Source organism: Protopterus annectens, chromosome 13.part0 (assembly GCF_019279795.1).
Source record: "Protopterus annectens isolate FY-2018-M chromosome 13.part0, PAN1.0, whole genome shotgun sequence".
Classification (NCBI taxonomy): Eukaryota; Metazoa; Chordata; order Ceratodontiformes; family Protopteridae; genus Protopterus; species Protopterus annectens.
The window spans coordinates 1,017,561,040-1,017,579,497 of NC_056747.1; the positions used below are offsets into that span (position 1 = coordinate 1,017,561,040).

Genomic DNA, 18,458 nt, shown 5'->3' on the forward strand with positions numbered 1-18,458 from the left:
GAATATTTGGACGTCTTTGTAGAGAGGGTAATGAATGACCAAGTCAATACTGGTGTTTATAGGAAAACATGTTATAGAAATGCCCTCTTACATAGACTGAGTATGCATCCTCGTTATATATTTGATAATATAATAAAAGGACAAAGTATGAGAATTTCACGATTAAATGTTATGGAGGAAGGATTTCAAGATTAGATCAATAATTTCAAGTATAGGCTCATACAACGAGGGTATAAAGAAATAGAAATTAATAAGGGACTATGTAATATAGATGTATTAAGGCAAAATGAAGCAATTCCATATTTCTCGGACAATGTAAGCATGGTCACAAGGAGAGAGAGAGTACCTCTAAACAATTAAGAATACCCATGTATTTTACTAAAGACAGGAAAGGAATAATTGAGATCATTAATAAACATTGGTGTGTATTAACAAGTAATAAAGACATTAAACAAATAGTAGGTGATAAACCTAGTTTCCAGTATAAAAATAAACCCAATCTTAAAAGCCTTTTATGTCACTCATTGAAGAAATTCGATCACACTGGCACTAGTCCATGTGGAAAATGTGGCTTTTGTGTGCATATTGCCATAGGTAACATTTTTGTACATCCTAACACAGGACAAATTTTTCATTTTCAAGTCTCTGCTACTTGTAGCAGTGAGCATATAGTATATTTGGCAGTTTGCCAGGAATGCCAAGCATTCTATGTTGGAAAAACCAACAGAATGCTTCGGACTAGAATAAGAGAGCATCTTTACGCCATAAGGATAGGGCACAATACAAATGCCCTAGCGAAACATGTTAATATCGAAGGACCTAAACATACTTTTAAATTTATGGTGATGGATAATATTATTCCCATGATTAGAGAGGGAAATATTCGTAATAACACTGAGAGAAAGGAAGTTAACTGGATAATGAGATTAAGGGCTGATAAGGATAAGGGTTTAAATGAAAGGGCATCCATCCAACCTACACTTAGAGCAAGACGTCTGAAAGTGGCATAATTATATTTGTAACATGCCTTATATATTTTATATGTACAGACAAGATGGTGCTATTTGTAAAGTCATCAGATTTACGTATGCATAAATTTATTCTAACATACATATTATTGATCGAATGAGATCTGAAAAGATGTCATTAGGCTAGGAGCCAACATATATAGAGTCCAATGGATAGTTGCAATATGGTGCTTTGGTGATGCAGGTTGGGAATTTTTATACATCATGAGCCCAGTATTGTTTGCATTTCATTAAGACTTTTTATAAAACGTAGTGGACGCAATATATCCACAATACTTAGGGACATTTAGTTTACCACTAGCTAGTTTACATTAGTCCCAATATTTATTATATATGCATTTTTATTATATATGCACCGTTTTTAGGTGGCACATACACCAAGATTTTTACATCAGGAGTATATGTTTGATTCCATCCTCAATTTTATTTAGAGTCTCAATAGATGAAATGAATGCATTTTTAATAGATACGTGTGTAATATTTTAGATGCAGCTTCGGCATTGATGTTTAAAATTTGAACAAGTTAGTAGTTGATGTACGTATGGAAACCATCTTGCTGTTTGCACACACATTTTCAAGTATAATGCAGCGAAGCTGCCCCATATAGAATGAACAGTCGCTGAAAGGGGAGTATTAAGATATAGGTAAGCATTTATTCCCCAGTTCTCCACTGGCGACTAATGAACAAGTGCATTTTGTGGCACTATAAATATATTTATATATATTTTTATATATTTTTAGATCATTCTATGATGTAAAATATTATATAATTAATACTGATTTACACTCGATATATGCACTAGTAATATTAAGCTACAGAAGTCATATTTGCAATACTCATGAGATAACATTCACAACAGTGAATAACAACAAACTCCTTTGAGTGTATAAATGTTTTTTATTCACCTAGCGGGTCTTTTTGCCTCGATATATGCATTAGTAATATTAAGCTACAGAAGTCATATTTGTAACGCTTATGAGTTAATATTTACAACAGTGAATAAGAACAAATTCTTTTGAGTGTATAAATGTTTTTTATTTGTTTAGTGGGTTTTTTAGTCTCTTTCAATATAGAAAGAAAATGTCACTTTAAAAATCATAATTGGTTAATTGGAAATAGCATGTGAAGTATATATAGTAGTTGAATGAGTTTTTTCAAATCTTAACGGTCTGACGAAGCAATAGTGAAAGCGCTTACCATTTGTACACGAAATAAACATAGATTTTATTTTACGCCTATAGTTGCAACGAGTTATTTACTTGGTGGACATTTTATGGTGGAAACATTAAGACGCCTTGGTTATCTCTGAGCTTTCTTACTTGGAACTGCTGCTGCGTATAGAAAAAAAAAACCTATCTATTCACTAAGAAAACCTGTCAGCTAAAGTAGCATAATCTACTAACATGTTCTTTTTCTTGGCAGAATGATGGCAGAGTGACGCTTCCTCACAGAGGACAACATCTAATAAAACCATGAAGCAAGGTGGGCTCTAGTCAGTACTGCGAACAAGTATTAATCATGGTTCACAATTATCTGTGTCATCCTTAACAAATCAACTGCTGTAAAAAGTACATCTGTAAAGCAAGAGTCTTATCCCCTGTAAAAGAAATGAATAAAAAGTCCAAGCACTCTGTGCTGTACAAACATAGTACCTGAGACTCTAAACAGATATATACAGACAACTGACCACAAGTTTAAACTATCAAACATAATATGTATGAAAGTATTCTCTCTTATGGCAGCAGTTCTGCAGAGCAGAGGCTGAATGAGGCTATGAAAAGAAAAATCTTGGCAGTACAGCAGCAATTTGTGAGATTAAATGTTCTGATTTAGTCAGCAATTACTTATTTTATTCCTATGGTGAAAGTAGCAGTTTGGGAAAGAACAGTGCCCTAAATGGCTGCACATATCTGAACAGACTTTCTCAAGGCATTATGTTCCTTCATGACTTTGTGTTGACCCTTTTCTGTCACTTCCACAATGTCTAAACAGTTAAGTCTTCAAAGTTTAGCTTAACAGCTTCTGGAATTTAGATATTTTGTGGTGAAACTTTTGTTAAAGCACTTACATTTGTTTCTCAGCAAATCATTTGTAACTTCATGCTAACAGCAGTATTATGAGGTTACCAGTACCATTTTTTAGAGATTTTATAACTGCTGAGGCAAAAAATTACAGCCTGAATATAAAGTTTCAAACAATGTTCTCCAGTCAGCCTAAAGGCCATGTAAAATGGGTAAAGGTTTTGTCTCCGACAGTCAGATTCAGTGGCACCCAAGTTTATATGGCTTCCATGATGATTTGTTGGTGACATGCCATGGCACTTTATAATGTCACATAATGTTAATTACAGTGCAGCTTGCTATAGCTTCACAAAAGACATAACAAACACACAAAAAAACCCAGTCATAATACATAAATTAACACCAGCAGCACCTGCATGAGCCTTATTTAAGCCATCTAAAAGTGCTTTAAAATATGGGATAGTCATAAGTGCTCTCCCTGAAAAATGGTAAAGTGGTAGGACATATGTACATTTCATTCAGCTGATCAAAATTTAGATGTTTCTCACATTTATAAGTGACTGGGTATTATGGCAGTGCATAAAGTCCATTCGTCCAACAAGTGAAAATATCGGAGTTTTATGCACAGAAACAAACGATCATGGCTTGTTGCACCACACTGAGTGAGAAATCTGCGAATGTTGTCAGATGCTGTTTGGTTCTAGTTTTAATGATAGGTCCGATAACAGATTTGGATTGTCAATAACTTGCAGCTGTCGAATATAGGCTTTCCGTTGAGGAGGTACTGGCATGGACTCCATGTCAAGAGCTAAGAAAGTTTAAAAAAAAATCAAGTGTAAATGACGGTGGAAGTTACAAACTTTACAAATAAAACTACAACCCACAGAGTTGTTGGCCAATCCTCTTTCCCAGCATGTTTAGAAGCACACATACATCTATAACAAAATAACAAAATCAATTATGTAAAGCTTGATATGAAGGTATTTGGGTACCTTTGATAATATCTTGCTCTTAAAGCTAAATCCAAATGGTCACAAAGAAGAAACAGGCTGTTAGGGTAGTGCACTACATTCACATTAGTTTACAAAGCCCATTGAAAAGGTCGGAGAAACAGACAAATACAGGTTCTGTATAAAAAAAAAAAAAAAAAAAAAAAAAAAAAAACTGAAGACAATCGCATATCTTGTTGTTAGGTGTGATACATTCATGGCAGAGGACCTATATAATAAAAGGCATGATAATGTGGCAAATCTGTTGCACTGGAGATTGTGCAAATACTAAAATACAGACGTAGCTGAGAAGCACTGCAAACATGAATCACAAAGCATTATAGAGAATGAAGTTTATATCACATGGGATCACCCATTACCAACAGTTGAAAAAATAGATGGTTGAAAACAGATACAGTACTTCATGAAAAAAAAAAAAAAATAAACAAACGTAGCACTGATTATTGAAATTGTTGCAGCCAGTAATTACAGTTATACAGAAAGAAACACACAAAGTCATAAAATACCAGGATTTGTAAACAGAAACGAGAGCAGTGTGAAAGAAAGATGCACACCGTTTCAAAAGCAGAAGGAGCAACAGGTCTAATAAAAAATAATTTATAGTATTATTTAGATGGGCTACCAATGCATGTACCCCATATGAATTATAAAAGGAGGCAATTCTGGGCATATGGAAGATGCTGAGAAGAGTATTCTTGGCTAACATCAAAGACTGCAACAGTACTAATTTCATGAACTCTAATCATACCCTGACTTGGGAATAGGGTCCACTCTCATCATGGTATTAGAAACCCAAAAGACTTGTAAAAGTTAAACCAAGAAAGAAACAGGATGCCATAAAAGACCAAAAACAGCAGTGCTGATAGGGTCAGTTTATTTTCTCTTAATTTCTTTTTATGCCTCTGCTTGCTAACAACCATTAGGCCTGCCATAACAAACTGACCCATTCATTCCCTCTGCAGGGTAACAGCCTATCAGCGAATTAATTCCGGGGAGGGCAACAGCCAGCCATGTGAGGTCATCATCCAGGCGGACACCAAGAGTATTCCTGCTGTGACCTATTTTCAACTTCCTACTGAAGCCGCAACCCACATTACCAACCTTCATACACATGCACTACTGTGGATACCTGGTTCTGGTTACGCCACGCCTCCCATCACAGCGTAAATGCTATTGGTGACCAAACAGAAGGTAAAACTCTTAAAGGTGAAAGTCATCCTTATAGCACCTTATTGTCCCAAAACTGATATGGTTCTATCTGTTGGATTTCAATGGCGCAGCAGTCCAAATCTCTTCTCCTGATGAGGGAGCTGGTGTCAGCCAATCATTACCTCCTTCTCTCATATGGCTACGCCAATGCCCAAGCCACAGGTCAAACTCAGATCATCTGTATCATACTCGGGGCTTTATCCCTCTATGCCATGCAGAAGCAAACTTGGTGGCAATCATTTATGAAACGTACAAGGCAACAGCATCACATTAGTAAATAAATTCATACGTAGCCTGCTGGTGTTGCTGTTTGTCTTCCCTCCACCTGAGTAAAACATGGTTAAACTCACCGTGTTTTAGGAAACAAACAAGAGGAATGTGCACTGACATGATAAACTAAATTATCAGAAAGAAAGTACAGTTATGTTTACTATAACAGCACATTTTTGAATGCAATCACTGTTGTATTAGAATTGATGACACTTTTGAATTAGGTACAGGTGATGTCAGTTCGACCGGCCAAACTCTCAGATCTCAGCAGATGTTGTGACATGGGTTGGCTTCTCCCAAGTGCAAGGGTGTAAGGCTGCATCCCAAGAAAAAAAGCAGCAGTCATCCAAGAGCACTTTCTGTCCTTTTTTCATCAGTGAAAATGGGTGATATACCAAGGAGCCAGTGAAAGGAAGCACCCCTTTCTTATTTCAGGTATTCCAAAACAGAATATATCCATTATAGACAACAATGGATTGGATTGTCCCTGCACGTCTCAGTGTGAAGGAGAATGAGAACATCCCCTGATATCTGCCCCTCTGGAGCAGTGGGGAAAGAGACAGAGAGAGGGGAAAGACCATATGGAGAAGGTTGATGGGAGCTAGTACTGCAACAGTAGTCTTACTCAAACATCTACTGATATGGCAAGTGTACACACAGCTGTGCTATGTTCTTCATATGGTGCACTGCTGCCATAGTATTCAAGACGTATGAGTAAATTAGTGAATAAGTGTCCACTCCACGAACTGCAATCCCAGAGACAGCCCTACATGATGGCAAAAATGATGAATCCTGCCCTTATTCTGGAATGGATGTTCTGCTTATAATGCTTGGAAACGGTATGGCTAGAGTAGCAGGTAGCAACTTATATTCCTGAGAAAGGCTGCTGAGGTGACAGCAACTTGGGTAGAATTATCTCTTACATGTTGTCCATGTAAGTGTTTTCCATGCTTTTCATACACGGAACAGAATACACTTAAATGTTTGCGTAGTTTACTTGGTTACTGGTCTGCAATTCTCTGCCTCTAACAGCCTTGGTCCAGTCCATGAAATACCATAGCTGACTTCTAAGGATCCTTTTGCCTTTATCTTCCACTTTCGAAAAAGAGAGGCAGTCAAATGCTCTGGTTTAGGGACATCTCCAAAACCACTTTGGGCATAAAAGAAGTGTTGGCCATCAGGCTCATCCTATCTGTGTGGAAATCTGTAAAGGGTTCTTTGCACATCAAGGACTGCAACTTCAAAATCCTTCTGGCTGAAGTAAAAGATAGCAGAAGTGCTATCTTCCAGATTAAATGTCCTGAGTGCAGCCACAGCTGCTAGTTTGAAAGGCTCTAAGATTAATTTTTCTAAGACAAAATTAAGGAATTTAAGGAAGAGGTATAATATTCCTTAGTGGACTGAGATGCAGAACCCCTTATGAAACTCTTTTATCAGCATGTGGGTTTCCATGGACAGATCAAGAGAAAAACATGTTGACACGAAAGAGACATACTCTTTTGCTGAGGAATAGGAGAATTCTGTAGGAAAAAAAAAAAGATTTGGCAGGTACAGCAGTATGATGGGAAACCTAATGAAATGGGGTTCTGGGACAGTTGCAACAAAAGGGGATGGTATTACAGTTAAGGTATTTACCTTATAATCACAAGGTACGAGGTTTATTCTCACTTCTGAAAGGGAAATTGACTAGGATTAAAATGGCCCACAAGGGCAGGTAGCTACTTGGCTATGAACCAATGAAAAGGAAAATTTTTTCTGCTCTGCCAGATATGACCTTGATATCTTTCATAATGTTAGGCACACCCTCAAAGGAAAGGGTGCTTCAGAAGAATAAGTGTTAGATCATTCATTTTGTAAGGCTAAGGCTCCAGAGGTTTGGCTTTATCAGTCTCCTGACTACTGGGTCAGCAGTTCCACTATCTCAGGAAGGGCGTAAAAGCAGCTCCTTCTCCAGCTGCACAAGAAAGTAGAATTACTGTTGCCGCCTTTAAAAAGGAGCCAGAATAATCATCCTGGCCCCTTCCACAGAACCTTCAGTACTGCAAAAGGTAAGAACAGCACTTGGGGGGCACAAATACATAAAAAGAAAGGTTGTTCCATGTTGTCTGTCTGCCACCTTTTCTTGCATAGGAACCTTGTGCAGAACTTTGTTAGCTGGGGGTGGTGTGCAGAAGCAAATAGTAAAATGGGGGTGCCAAAGAAAGTACTGCCATTTTATTGTTAACCCTTTGAAAATTGTTTTACTCAGATGCCACTCATGGTTGCTAGTCATCGGTCTATCAAGGGTGTTTTTCCATGCTGTTGAGTGCTAAGATGATGTACGAGAGGCCCTTTGCTCAGCTTTGAGTGTGAATCCCAAGATTGCATGCTTAGATAACTCCTAGACTTGCACTGCTACTGATTATGTATGTACGTATGAATAAGAAGTTATGTACCTACCATAACGTTCCATGTTAGTTGTCTTCTTCTCGCCTTCTTTCTTGCTGGTTGGGTTCGGAGCCGATCCTCGGCTCAGACTCGGCCATCTTCAAAAGCTCGAGAGCTACTTACCGGCTCAAGGCCCCCCTATATCCCTTGATGCCTGGCGCTAGATACCCAGATCTCGTTTGGTAAGTCTAACTGCAGACATAATAATAATAATAATAATAATAATAATAATAATAATAATAATAATAATAATACAGGAATCCTGTCCTAGAATGCATACATCCTACTGGAGAGACTACTAGTCAGAAGGAATAGCCAGAGAAGACTCTGCCAGTGAAAAAAACATAAGGAACTCTTCTCGGTCTACTAGGATAGGGGGATAGAGGGTGGGACGCAAGAAAGAAGGCGAGAAGACAACTAACATGGAACGTTATGGTAGGTACATAACTTCTTAATGTTAAGTTGTCTATCTCACCTTCATTCTTGCTGGTTGGGACAGCGACCCTAGCACCTCAATCCTGGGTGGCTCATCGGAACAGACTCTTCAGAACAGTGGAACCAAAATCAGCTCTGCTCCTGGAGGCCACGTCCAGCTTACAATTTGAAATAAAGGTATGAGGATTGGCCCATGTAGCTGCCGCACAAATAGTTTCCATTGGCAATCTTGCCTGAAAAGCCACTGAAGTAGCCAGAGCTCTAGTGGAGTGACCTTTTGGTTTAGCAGAAAGCTCTTTATTCTTTAGCTGATATATAAATGTAATAATAGATGTCAACCACCTAGATAAGCTTACTTTCGACACAGGTAGACCTTGTTTACCCTCAGCATAGGACAGGAACAGCTGGTCTGATTTTCTGATTTGCTTAGTTCTATGCAAGTAAAAGCGTAACTGTCTATGAACATCCAACTGATGCAATTTGTATTCCGCCTTGTTGGAATAATTTGGAAAAAACACAGGCAGATCAATAGACTGATTTAAATTATTGTCAGAAGAAACCTTTGGAAGGAATGAAGGATTAGTCCTAAGAGAAACTCTGTCATTGTGGAAAACTAGATAAGGAGGGCGAACACAAAGAGCCTGAAGTTCAGAAACTCTTCTGGCTGACATAATTGCAACCAGAAGAAGGGTTTTCCAAGAAAGAAACTTCAAAGAACAAGAAGCTGCAGGTTCAAAGGGGGGCAGTATCAGGGAAGCTAAAATCAAATTTAGATCTCACGGAGGCGGGGGATCTCTCATTGGGGGGCCTCAGTAAAGTAGTCCCTTTGAGAAAAGCGTTACAAAGCTTATGGGACATGATACTAGTATCCGATAGACCTGTATGAAAGTTTGAAATTGCAGCTAATTGAACTCTAATCGTGGCAGAAGAAGATCCAGCATGAAAAAGTTCCGCTAAAAAATCCAAAATATGGTGCACAGGGGCTGAAAAGGGATCTATATTCCTAGCCTCTGCCCAGAAAGAGAAACGTTTCCATTTACTAGCATAAGTCTTTCTAGTGGTAGACTTATGCGATAAGATGATTTCACGCACCGAGTGGGAGATGTTCGGAAGCCTGGCTAAGGCCGGAAGTGGAGCAACCAATCAGTGAGCTGGAGAGATTGAAGGGATTGGTGCAGCCTGCCCGATTGATGGATCAGGAGGTCTGGAACTGGGTGCAGGGTCCAGGGCTGCTCCAGAAGGTAATGATGCAGTAACGAGAACCAAATTTGTCGAGGCCAGTAAGGGGCAATGAGGATCATCTTGCATCCCAATGTGGTAGTTTTCTGTATTAATCTGGGAATCAGGGGGAACGGAGGGAATGCATAAAGAAGTCCCTGAGGCCAATCATGAACTAGAGCGTCTCTGGGGGAGTGTCTGGGAAGAGGGAGGAGAGAGAAGAAATTGTTGCACTTGCTGTTGAAGGGGGTGGCAAAAAGGTCGCAGCAAGGCTGACCCCATTTGTGGAAGATTTGGTCCACCACTGTCTGATTGAGAGACCACTCGTGAGGCATGAGAATTGCTCTGCTCAGCCTGTCCGCTATAACGTTGGACGTCTCAGGGATGTGCGCTGCTATCAGGAACGGTTGGGAAGAGAACGCCCACTGCCAGAGTCTGAGTGCTTCTCGACATAGGGGGTAGGACCTGGTTCCGCCCTGCTTGTTGATGTACCACACTAACGACATATTGTCTGTTTGAATTGCAATGGTCCCGGTAGGAAGAGAGTTGTGAAGAGCTTGCAACGCCAAAAGCACGGCCCTCATCTCCAAGACATTGATATGCAGATGGTACTCGTGAGGCTGCCAGGTGCCTTGGACTGTTCTGCCCTGAAAATGCCCCCCCCCCATCCGATCAGGGAGGCATCTGTGGTCACCGTAGCCACTGGAGGAGGAAGTGCAAATGGTCTGCCCTGGGGTACAGATGGGGAAACCATCCACCAAGCAAGTTGGTTTTTGCATGTCTGTGTGATCATTATTTTGTGAGACATTGGAAGTTGCTGGAAAGACCACTGGGTGAACAGCATCCACTGAAGAATCCTCATATGAAAACGAGCGAGGGGGACTAGTATGATAGCTGCTGCCATGAGACCCAAGGTCTTTAGGACGAATCTTGCCTGAATTTTTTTGCATCCTAATAAGACCTGCACATGTCTGCGAATGTCTAGCACTCTCTGTCTAATGGAAGTCTTGCTGACATGTCCTTTGTATTTATGTTTGCGCCTATAAAGGTAATAGAATGACAAGGCGACAATGCAGACTTTTCGAAATTTATTGTGATGCCTAGTTTGGATCAAGTTTGGATGGTGTAGTCTCTGGCTCACAGCAGGTGATGCCTGGTGGTTGCAGTAAGGAGCCAGTCGTCTTTGGAAACACCTGGAATCCTTGCCATCTCAGGTGAGCGGTAACTACTGCCAAACATTTGGTGAAGACCCTGGGGGCTGTGGTGAGACCAAAGGGGAGAGCTCTGAACTGATAATGACTGGCTCCCAGCCAGAAGCGGAGGAATCTTCTGGAGCATCTGTCCATTTTGATATGGTAGTACGCGTCCTGAAGATCTATGGAGCACATCCAATTGTCCTGACCCAGAAAAGGGTAAAATGGACTGTAGCGTGACCATCCGGAACTTCATTCTTTGAACAGACCTGTTTAGTCTGCTGAGATCCAGAATGGGTCTCCAGTCCCCTGTCTTTTTTGGTAGCAAAAAGAACCTTGAGTAAATTCCGGATCCTTGCTGGCCTGCTGGAACTGGCTGGATGGCTCTTTTTCTTAGCAGTTTTGATATTTCTTGAACTGCTTGATCCCTTAGATTGGGTGGAACATCTGGAAGGGATTTGTTGGGAATTTAGGGGGTGCAAAAGAAGGGGATTTTGTAGCCTTCGGATATGATAGACAGTACCCATTTGTCTTGTGTTATACTTTGCCAGGCTTTTGGGTACAGCGATAATCTTCCCCCGACTGCCTCTGAAGGTGGACAGCCGGGAAGCACCTCAGGGATGCTGGAAGGGCTTTGTCAGAGAAAGATTCTCTTTGGCCCTGATTTTGCGGACCCCCTCTGCCCCAAGGGTGGTGTCTTTTGTTGTTCCCTCCTCTGCCCCTGGAGGGGAACTCTCCACGTGTGTCAGGCACGGCTCCCTGGGGTTCCCGGAACCACATCTTCCCACACTTCTGACCCTTGGGATACGGTCTTGAAGGAGTGGAAAAACGGACTCCCACAGCAGAGAGAGTCTTGCCTTCCTGCTCACACCTGGTAAGGGTATCCTTCATCTGTGGTCCAAAAAGAGCAGAACCATCAAAGGGGGTGTTGGTGAAAGATGCCCTGAAGGGTTCCGCAAAGTTACATAACCGCATCCAGGCATGCCTCCTCAAGGCCACGCCTGTGCCTGTGGCCCTACTCGCACCATCGGCTGCATAAGAAATGAGCCGCATGGAGGAGTTTACTACCAAACTAAGAGTCGCCAGCTGGGAGGCAACCTTAGCCTGGGCCCCCGCAGCTGACTGATCTTGAAGGGTATCTCCTAGCTCTTTAAGGAGATCCCTTTGAAGGTGGGTAAAGTGGCACAAGTAGTTCAGCGACCTCATGGAGAAGGTCGCTGATGCAACCATCTGCTTCCCATATCTGTCCATCGTCCTAGATTCCTTATTAGGGGGATGGACAGATGAAGAAGTTTCAGCCAACTCCTTTTTTGTGGCCGCTGCTACCACCATGGCATTAACGGGAACACCCTTAGTCAGAGATTGCTTGTCTTGTGGTGCAGTAATAAATTTTGTGGGTCTTCGGGGGGTTGGTTCCACTGTGTATGGGGCTGACCATGCCTTCCGAGCCACCACAGACATCAGTGGATCGAAAGGCGGAGACACCCAGGAGATGGAGGGTCAGGAACCAAACGCGTCCAGGAATACTGACTCATCCTCGGAAGGGTTAAGGGTAGTCCAGTTCCCCCTCTACCCAAGTATCTCAAGGATGTCTGAGAAAGAGACGTCCTCAGAGGGGCATCTTGGGGACCCTTCCGAATACTCCAAGTCGGTATCTGAAGTGACAGACTCAGGGGAGTCAACATGCTTTCTCTTGCATTTCCTCTTTCGAGGGGGCTCCTCTGAATGATCAGGGGAGGCCTCGGAAGAGGACGATACACCCAATGGGGTGCCTTGGAGCACTTGTTCCCCATGCTTGGGGTCTGGAGGAGGAGCAGAGGCAGACGCAGGCATCATGAGGGGAGGAGCCGATGAGGCTGACCATGGGGCTGACTCAGAGGCCAGCACACTCATGACCTCGAAAGCACCCCTTCCCGATACCGGAGAAGACTCCAGCTCCGAAGAGACTGGGATCCTTCCCGGCACCGAGAGAGACGGCTCCGAGGCCAATATTGGAGCCGAACTCACCTGCACTGAAGCTCCGAGAGGGAGAACGGGGTCGGACAAGGGTCCGATGCCACTTGCCCCCTCAGAGCCGACGAGGGAGTCCCGGCGCCCAGATCCCTCCAAGGACGGTACCATGGATGAGATCAGAGCCAACGACGGAACCGAAAGGGTAGGTATCGGCGCCAACGGTTCCACGTTCCGAGCCCCAGCAAGCTTCAGCTCCGAACTCAAGGGATGAGTCGAAGGAGGAACTACTGCAGAGACAGGCGGAGCCGAACCCTGATGAAGGGGGCTGGATAACATTTTAGCCAGGGCCTGCGGTTTTAGGAGCCTGCTCACCACTTTCTCCAAATCATGGTCAGATAGTCTAGAAGACCGAGAAGAGTGGGATCAGTGACTTCGCTCCGACTGTAACAGAGGTGACCCCGGAGCCGAGTGTATCGACTCTAGGGATGGAGGCCTAGAGCATTTTAGAGTCCCTGACGGTTCCAAAACCAGAGTCGGGGCTGACTGGGAGATAGGTACTTCGGTTCCAGTCGAACCGAAGTTGACTGGGAGATAGGTACTTCGGTTCCAGTCGGAACCGAAGTTGAAGCCGACGCCACACCCGATGACGGCTCTGAACTGGGAGCCGGCGGCTTCATTGGCTTAGAGGGTTTCACTGACTGAACCTTTGCCAGTGACCCTTCAGGTTTGAGCAACCCCCTAAGGATTAGCTTATTCCTACACTTCTGCAAGACTCTTGGACTAAAGGCGTGACACACCGAACAAGAGTCCTGCAGGTGTAGGGTGCCCAAACAGTAGACACAAGAAGTGTGACCATCTGTCAGTGACATCTTTTGACAGCATGAATCACACTTCTTGAATCCAGATACTTTCGTATCTTTAGACATACCTGTAAAAAGAAAAAAATCAATTTACAGAGAAAAAGTAAGAAAAGGGAAATAGGTAACTAGTAAAAACACACACTCAACACAAGTTACCAAACCCTAACAGCACACACACTCTATTATCTAAGAAAAGGTAATTAGGCCTAATAATCTACCACAATTTCTAACAAAGAAACTATTACATAAAAAAAATTGAAACAAGGATTAGCCTCTAACTAAAAACGGCTACCTTTAAGAAGAGAAACAGGGGAGGGGGGGGGGGGACTCTCTAACAAGAAAACGAGTTTTCAAGGGAAGGAGACCAAATACAAATAGATAACTACAACTACCAAAAGTACACTAACTATTTTAAACACCAACTATAATATAAACATTTTTTATACAATGACAATTACATTGAAAAATATGACCTGAGCCAGTAAAAGCAACCTCGCAGCAGAAGCAGCAAATGAGATCTGGGTATCTAGCATCATGGGATATAGGGGGGCCTCGAGCCAGTAAGTAGCTCTCGAGCTTTTGAAGATGGCCGAGTCGGAGCCGAGGATCGGCTCCGAACCAAACCAGCAAAAATGAAGATGAGATAGACAACTTAACATTGAATGTTTTCCAACCCTGCTTAGGTACCACATGACAGTGGCACTGACAGTGAACAGGTGCAGAATTCTGGATTTCCCAATCTCCTTGAATATTTTCAGAGCCAGTATCATCACCAAAATATTTTCAGATGGTGATATGTCACTTCCTCTGTTTCACAGCCTGCAGATTCTTCACCCCATCAGTGCAGGGAGTGTGCCCTCAAGCGATGTCTGATTCAGATAAAACTCTGATACTCGTCTAGCTGATGTTAGGGTTCAGTTGTGTGTGTGTGTGTGTGTATGGGAGGGGGGACTGAAAAGGTATTCTCACTTTGGCCTGGATATGAGGAGCTCACCAACCTAAATCTTTGTGTATATAAGGGGACGTTTCTTCTCTACTGGACACAAATGTTGCTCCAATCAGTTCCTTAGGTATTGTTGGTTCTTCTGCATATGAATTCTTGTCAGAGAAACCATTAGAATGATTGAATGTTATACAACCTTAACCTCAGGGCCTGTAGAATTCTCTTGTAGTGGCTATCCTCTGACAGTTACAGGAGCAAACCTGTTAGGAGCAAATCTACTAGAACATTACTTTCCAGGCAGTAGAATGACCCTGCTCTGGACTGTGCCCATGCTGGGTCTCAGAAAAATCTTGGATGTGCTTGGTATCAGACTGGATTTTGGTAGATCTTGGTGTGGGGACAGAAAAACGACTGTGGTCTTAGGAAGACAACTTCCACAGCAGGACATTCTGTGATAACCCTAGAAGCAGTACAGAGCTCAGAAGTTGAGGAGGTTAACTAGAAATAGAGGTCCCTCTTCTATGACTCTGTAGAAACATCTGTGCTCTGGCAATTACTAAGGGGATGAGGGACTGCAAGGCAAACATCTTGAACTTCTGGACCTTTTGCAAGATTAGCTTTCAAAAGTCTTGACATGTCACAATGGCCTGCCCTTTTTGTAGACTAGGAAAGTACAATTTTGTTAAGAATTTGCCAAGATTCAGATGCACGAGTAGATTTACTGTTGCAGTCCTCACATTTGGGATTCCTGCTTGGAGGTAGTTTGACTAGCCAGTTTGACTTCCAGAGCTTCAGCCAAGGCCCTCCCACTAGAATGCAAGGACATCAGTGGTATAAAAACTGCATTGGCCAATGCCATTTTCTGATCTTTCTTGCCTCAGCAATGGCTAGATAGAAGACCTGGGTGTCAACACCCCAGCTGATCAGACGGAAGAGCCTTATATTCCAAACCCCTCTCCAAGAAGTATACACAGATAGAGGAGGGAAGGGGCCTGGTAGAAAGTGTGAAGGAAGGTGAAGAAGAGGAACTGGGGGACAATCTCAATCCAAATGTCAAAGAACAGCAGGTCACAACAGGGGTCAGTAAGAAGAGTATCTCAGCTGAAGCAGTGAATCTACTCCAGCATCTACATTTATGCTATGCTCCTAACGCAACTGTAATATGTTCATCATACTATTCAGCATTGCAGTCCTCATATTTGGGAAAATTCCCAAAGTATAGATCATTTGGAAGGTAGATAAAGGGAATTATGAAATAAGACCTTGCAAGATATTACTGGCAAATCCTGCCCTGGCCCAGAAGCTGCTCCTAACTGTAGTGTTTAGAAAAAGTGTGAACAGAAGTCCAAATTACTGCTTCAAGAACAGATTGTGTAGGCAACCATGAAGAAGGCTGTCATGGCTGAGATGGCACTAGTGGAGTAAGCCCTGATATGTCCTAGAGAAAACAATGCAATGAATAGCAAAATTACAGATGTCCTTCTAGTCTCACGTTGCAGTATTCTCACATGTAGGATCCTCTGCCTCGGGCGACCTGAACATCTGGCTCATATACAAAAGCTTAGCCTGGCTGTAAGGTGCATGGGACGTCACACGCTGGGGCCATAAATGTGATGTCCACATGCACAGACCTCAGAACTTCTCTGCTGCAGTCGATCAGCTTGCTCATTCAGCTCTGCGCTTGTGACTACGATAAAAGATAAGTAGCCCACTGGGGAAATCTCTTCTTACTTTTTTGCTAAGCTTAGGTTGCTGTTTAAAATATTTCTTAGCCGATTCCATCCATATCATCTGGGAAGGGAAAATGTAAGTGGGGGTGGGCATAGGGCCGTCCCATAACTATAAAGCATGTACAATCTGCCAGTCATTTGTTCCTAAAACACTGCACAACTGTCTTGCAGCCCCTTAAGCTCTTTGTGGAAAACCAATGTCTGAAACACCTAGCCCTCGGTATGGAGCCAGAACAGGCTGTCACGGCAGAACCGCCTAAGAAGGCCAGGGTATCTAGGTCTGACACTGCGCCTCCGAATACAGACGTCCCGCCAGCTTCCATTCTAGGAGCTGAGGAATGTCCGACGATAGGGCTGGCGACTTCAGCAGGTTCTGTTTCGGAAGCCACCTTTGTTTCTCCAGCCTGCAAGTCCACGGCAGTATCTGTGACGTCTGTCTCCGATGATGGGGGGGGGCAGGCTCACCCAAATGGCCATGGTTGCTGTCCATCTCCAAGGAAGGCACTCCTACTCTGGAGAATACGGCAACATAGAAAAGAAGGATATCTCTGGTTATGGTATGATTACACAAAAAGAAGTTATGTACTCACCATAACATTCCATGTTTGTAGTCCATCTCGCCCTTCATTCTTACATATGGGTTCGGAGCTGATCCGCAGCTCTGACTCGGCCTATTACAAAGATCAAAGTCTCTTAGCTGGCACGTGGCTAGGTAGGTATCCCATTGTACTAGTGCACTATCCCCAGATCTTGTTTGCTGCTAAACTATAGAAAGATAGAAATAAAGTTATCCAGAAAGAACAACAATAATGAAAGGTCTCCACCCTACCAAGGTAACATTATCCTGTCTCCAGATCCTTCCAGGACGAGGGTAGGTGGGTGGGTTCATAAGAATGAAGGGCAAGATGGACTACAAACATGGAATGTTATGTTGAGTACATAACTTCTTTATGTTCTGTAGTCCTGTCTCGCCTTCATTCTTACATATGGGACAGTGTCCCTAGCACCTTATTCTTGGGTGGCTCACAGGAAAACACTTCTGAGTACTGTGGAACCAAAGGAGGCTCTACCCCTTGAGGTCAGGTCCAATTTGTAATGAGTAACAAAGGTATGAGGGGTAGCCCAAGTTGCTGTTGCACAGATACTGTCAATTGGAATTCTGGCTTGGAAGGCAGCAGATGTAGACTGGGATTGTGCAGAATGAGCCTTAATCTTGAACTGTAGAGTTTTTCCATTGGAGGAGTAAATGAAGGAAATACAGCTCGAAATCCAATTTGATATGGTCACTTTAGAGACTGGAAGACCTATTCTAGGTTCAGAAAAAGAAAGGTAACAATTGGTCTGACTTTCTGAGTTCCTTAGTCCTGTGAAGGTAGAACCGTAACTGCCTGTGAACATCCAGTTGATGAAATTTGTATTCTGCAGTGTTAGAATGATTAGGGAAACACAGGTAATTCTATGGTTTGGTTCAAATTAGTGTGAGAGCAAACTTTAGGGATACAGGAAGGATTTGTACGAAGGGAAACTCTGTCTTTGTGGAAAATCAAATAAGGAGGCTTAATAGACAGTGCTTGTAACTCTGATACTCGTCTAGCTGATGTGATGGCTACTAGAAACAAGGTCTTCCAAGACAGAAACTTCAATAGGCACGTATGTGTGGGTTCAAAGGGTGGTGAAGCTAGTTTGGACAGAACCAAGTTTAGATCCCAGGGAGATACTGGTCCTGAAAGGGGGGTCTCAGCATAGTAGCACCTTTAAGGAAGATTTTACACAATCTGTGGGACATCAGGTTAGATTCATGTTGTCCCAAATGAAAATTAGATATTGCTGCCAATTGGACCCTAATTGTGGCAGCGGCAGATCCCTGATGGAAAAGTTCAGGCAAAAATTCTAAAACCATAGGGATGGATGCAGTGTAAGGAGCTACATTCCTTTCTTTAGCTCAGAAAGAAAACCTTCTCCATTTGCTAGTGTATAACTTCCTAGTGGAAGGCTTATGCGAAGACGTAAGGATCTGGGTTACAGCAGGTAAAAAATCATGAAGCCTGACTAGTGATGGAATTGGAGCAGCCACACTGTCAAACTGAGGGTGTGGAGGCAGGGGTGAAGGGAGCCTGACATGTGTGTCAAGAGTTCTGGCACTGGGTCCAGAGTCCATGG

The 18,458-nt window shown here is 42.8% G+C and overlaps 1 protein-coding gene across 1 annotated transcript in view; it reads right to left on the reverse strand.

Moving 5' to 3' along the window:
- Positions 1–2,851: 2,851 nt before the first annotated feature.
- RAPGEFL1 (Rap guanine nucleotide exchange factor like 1) overlaps positions 2,852–18,458 on the reverse strand; it is a 672,616-nt gene continuing 657,009 nt past the window's right edge. Inside the window, exon 15 of the mRNA XM_044055019.1 lies at positions 2,852–3,858. Within this exon, the coding sequence (XP_043910954.1) occupies positions 3,734–3,858 (125 nt within the window). The 3' untranslated portion in view covers positions 2,852–3,733. The remainder of the gene's footprint in view (positions 3,859–18,458) is intronic.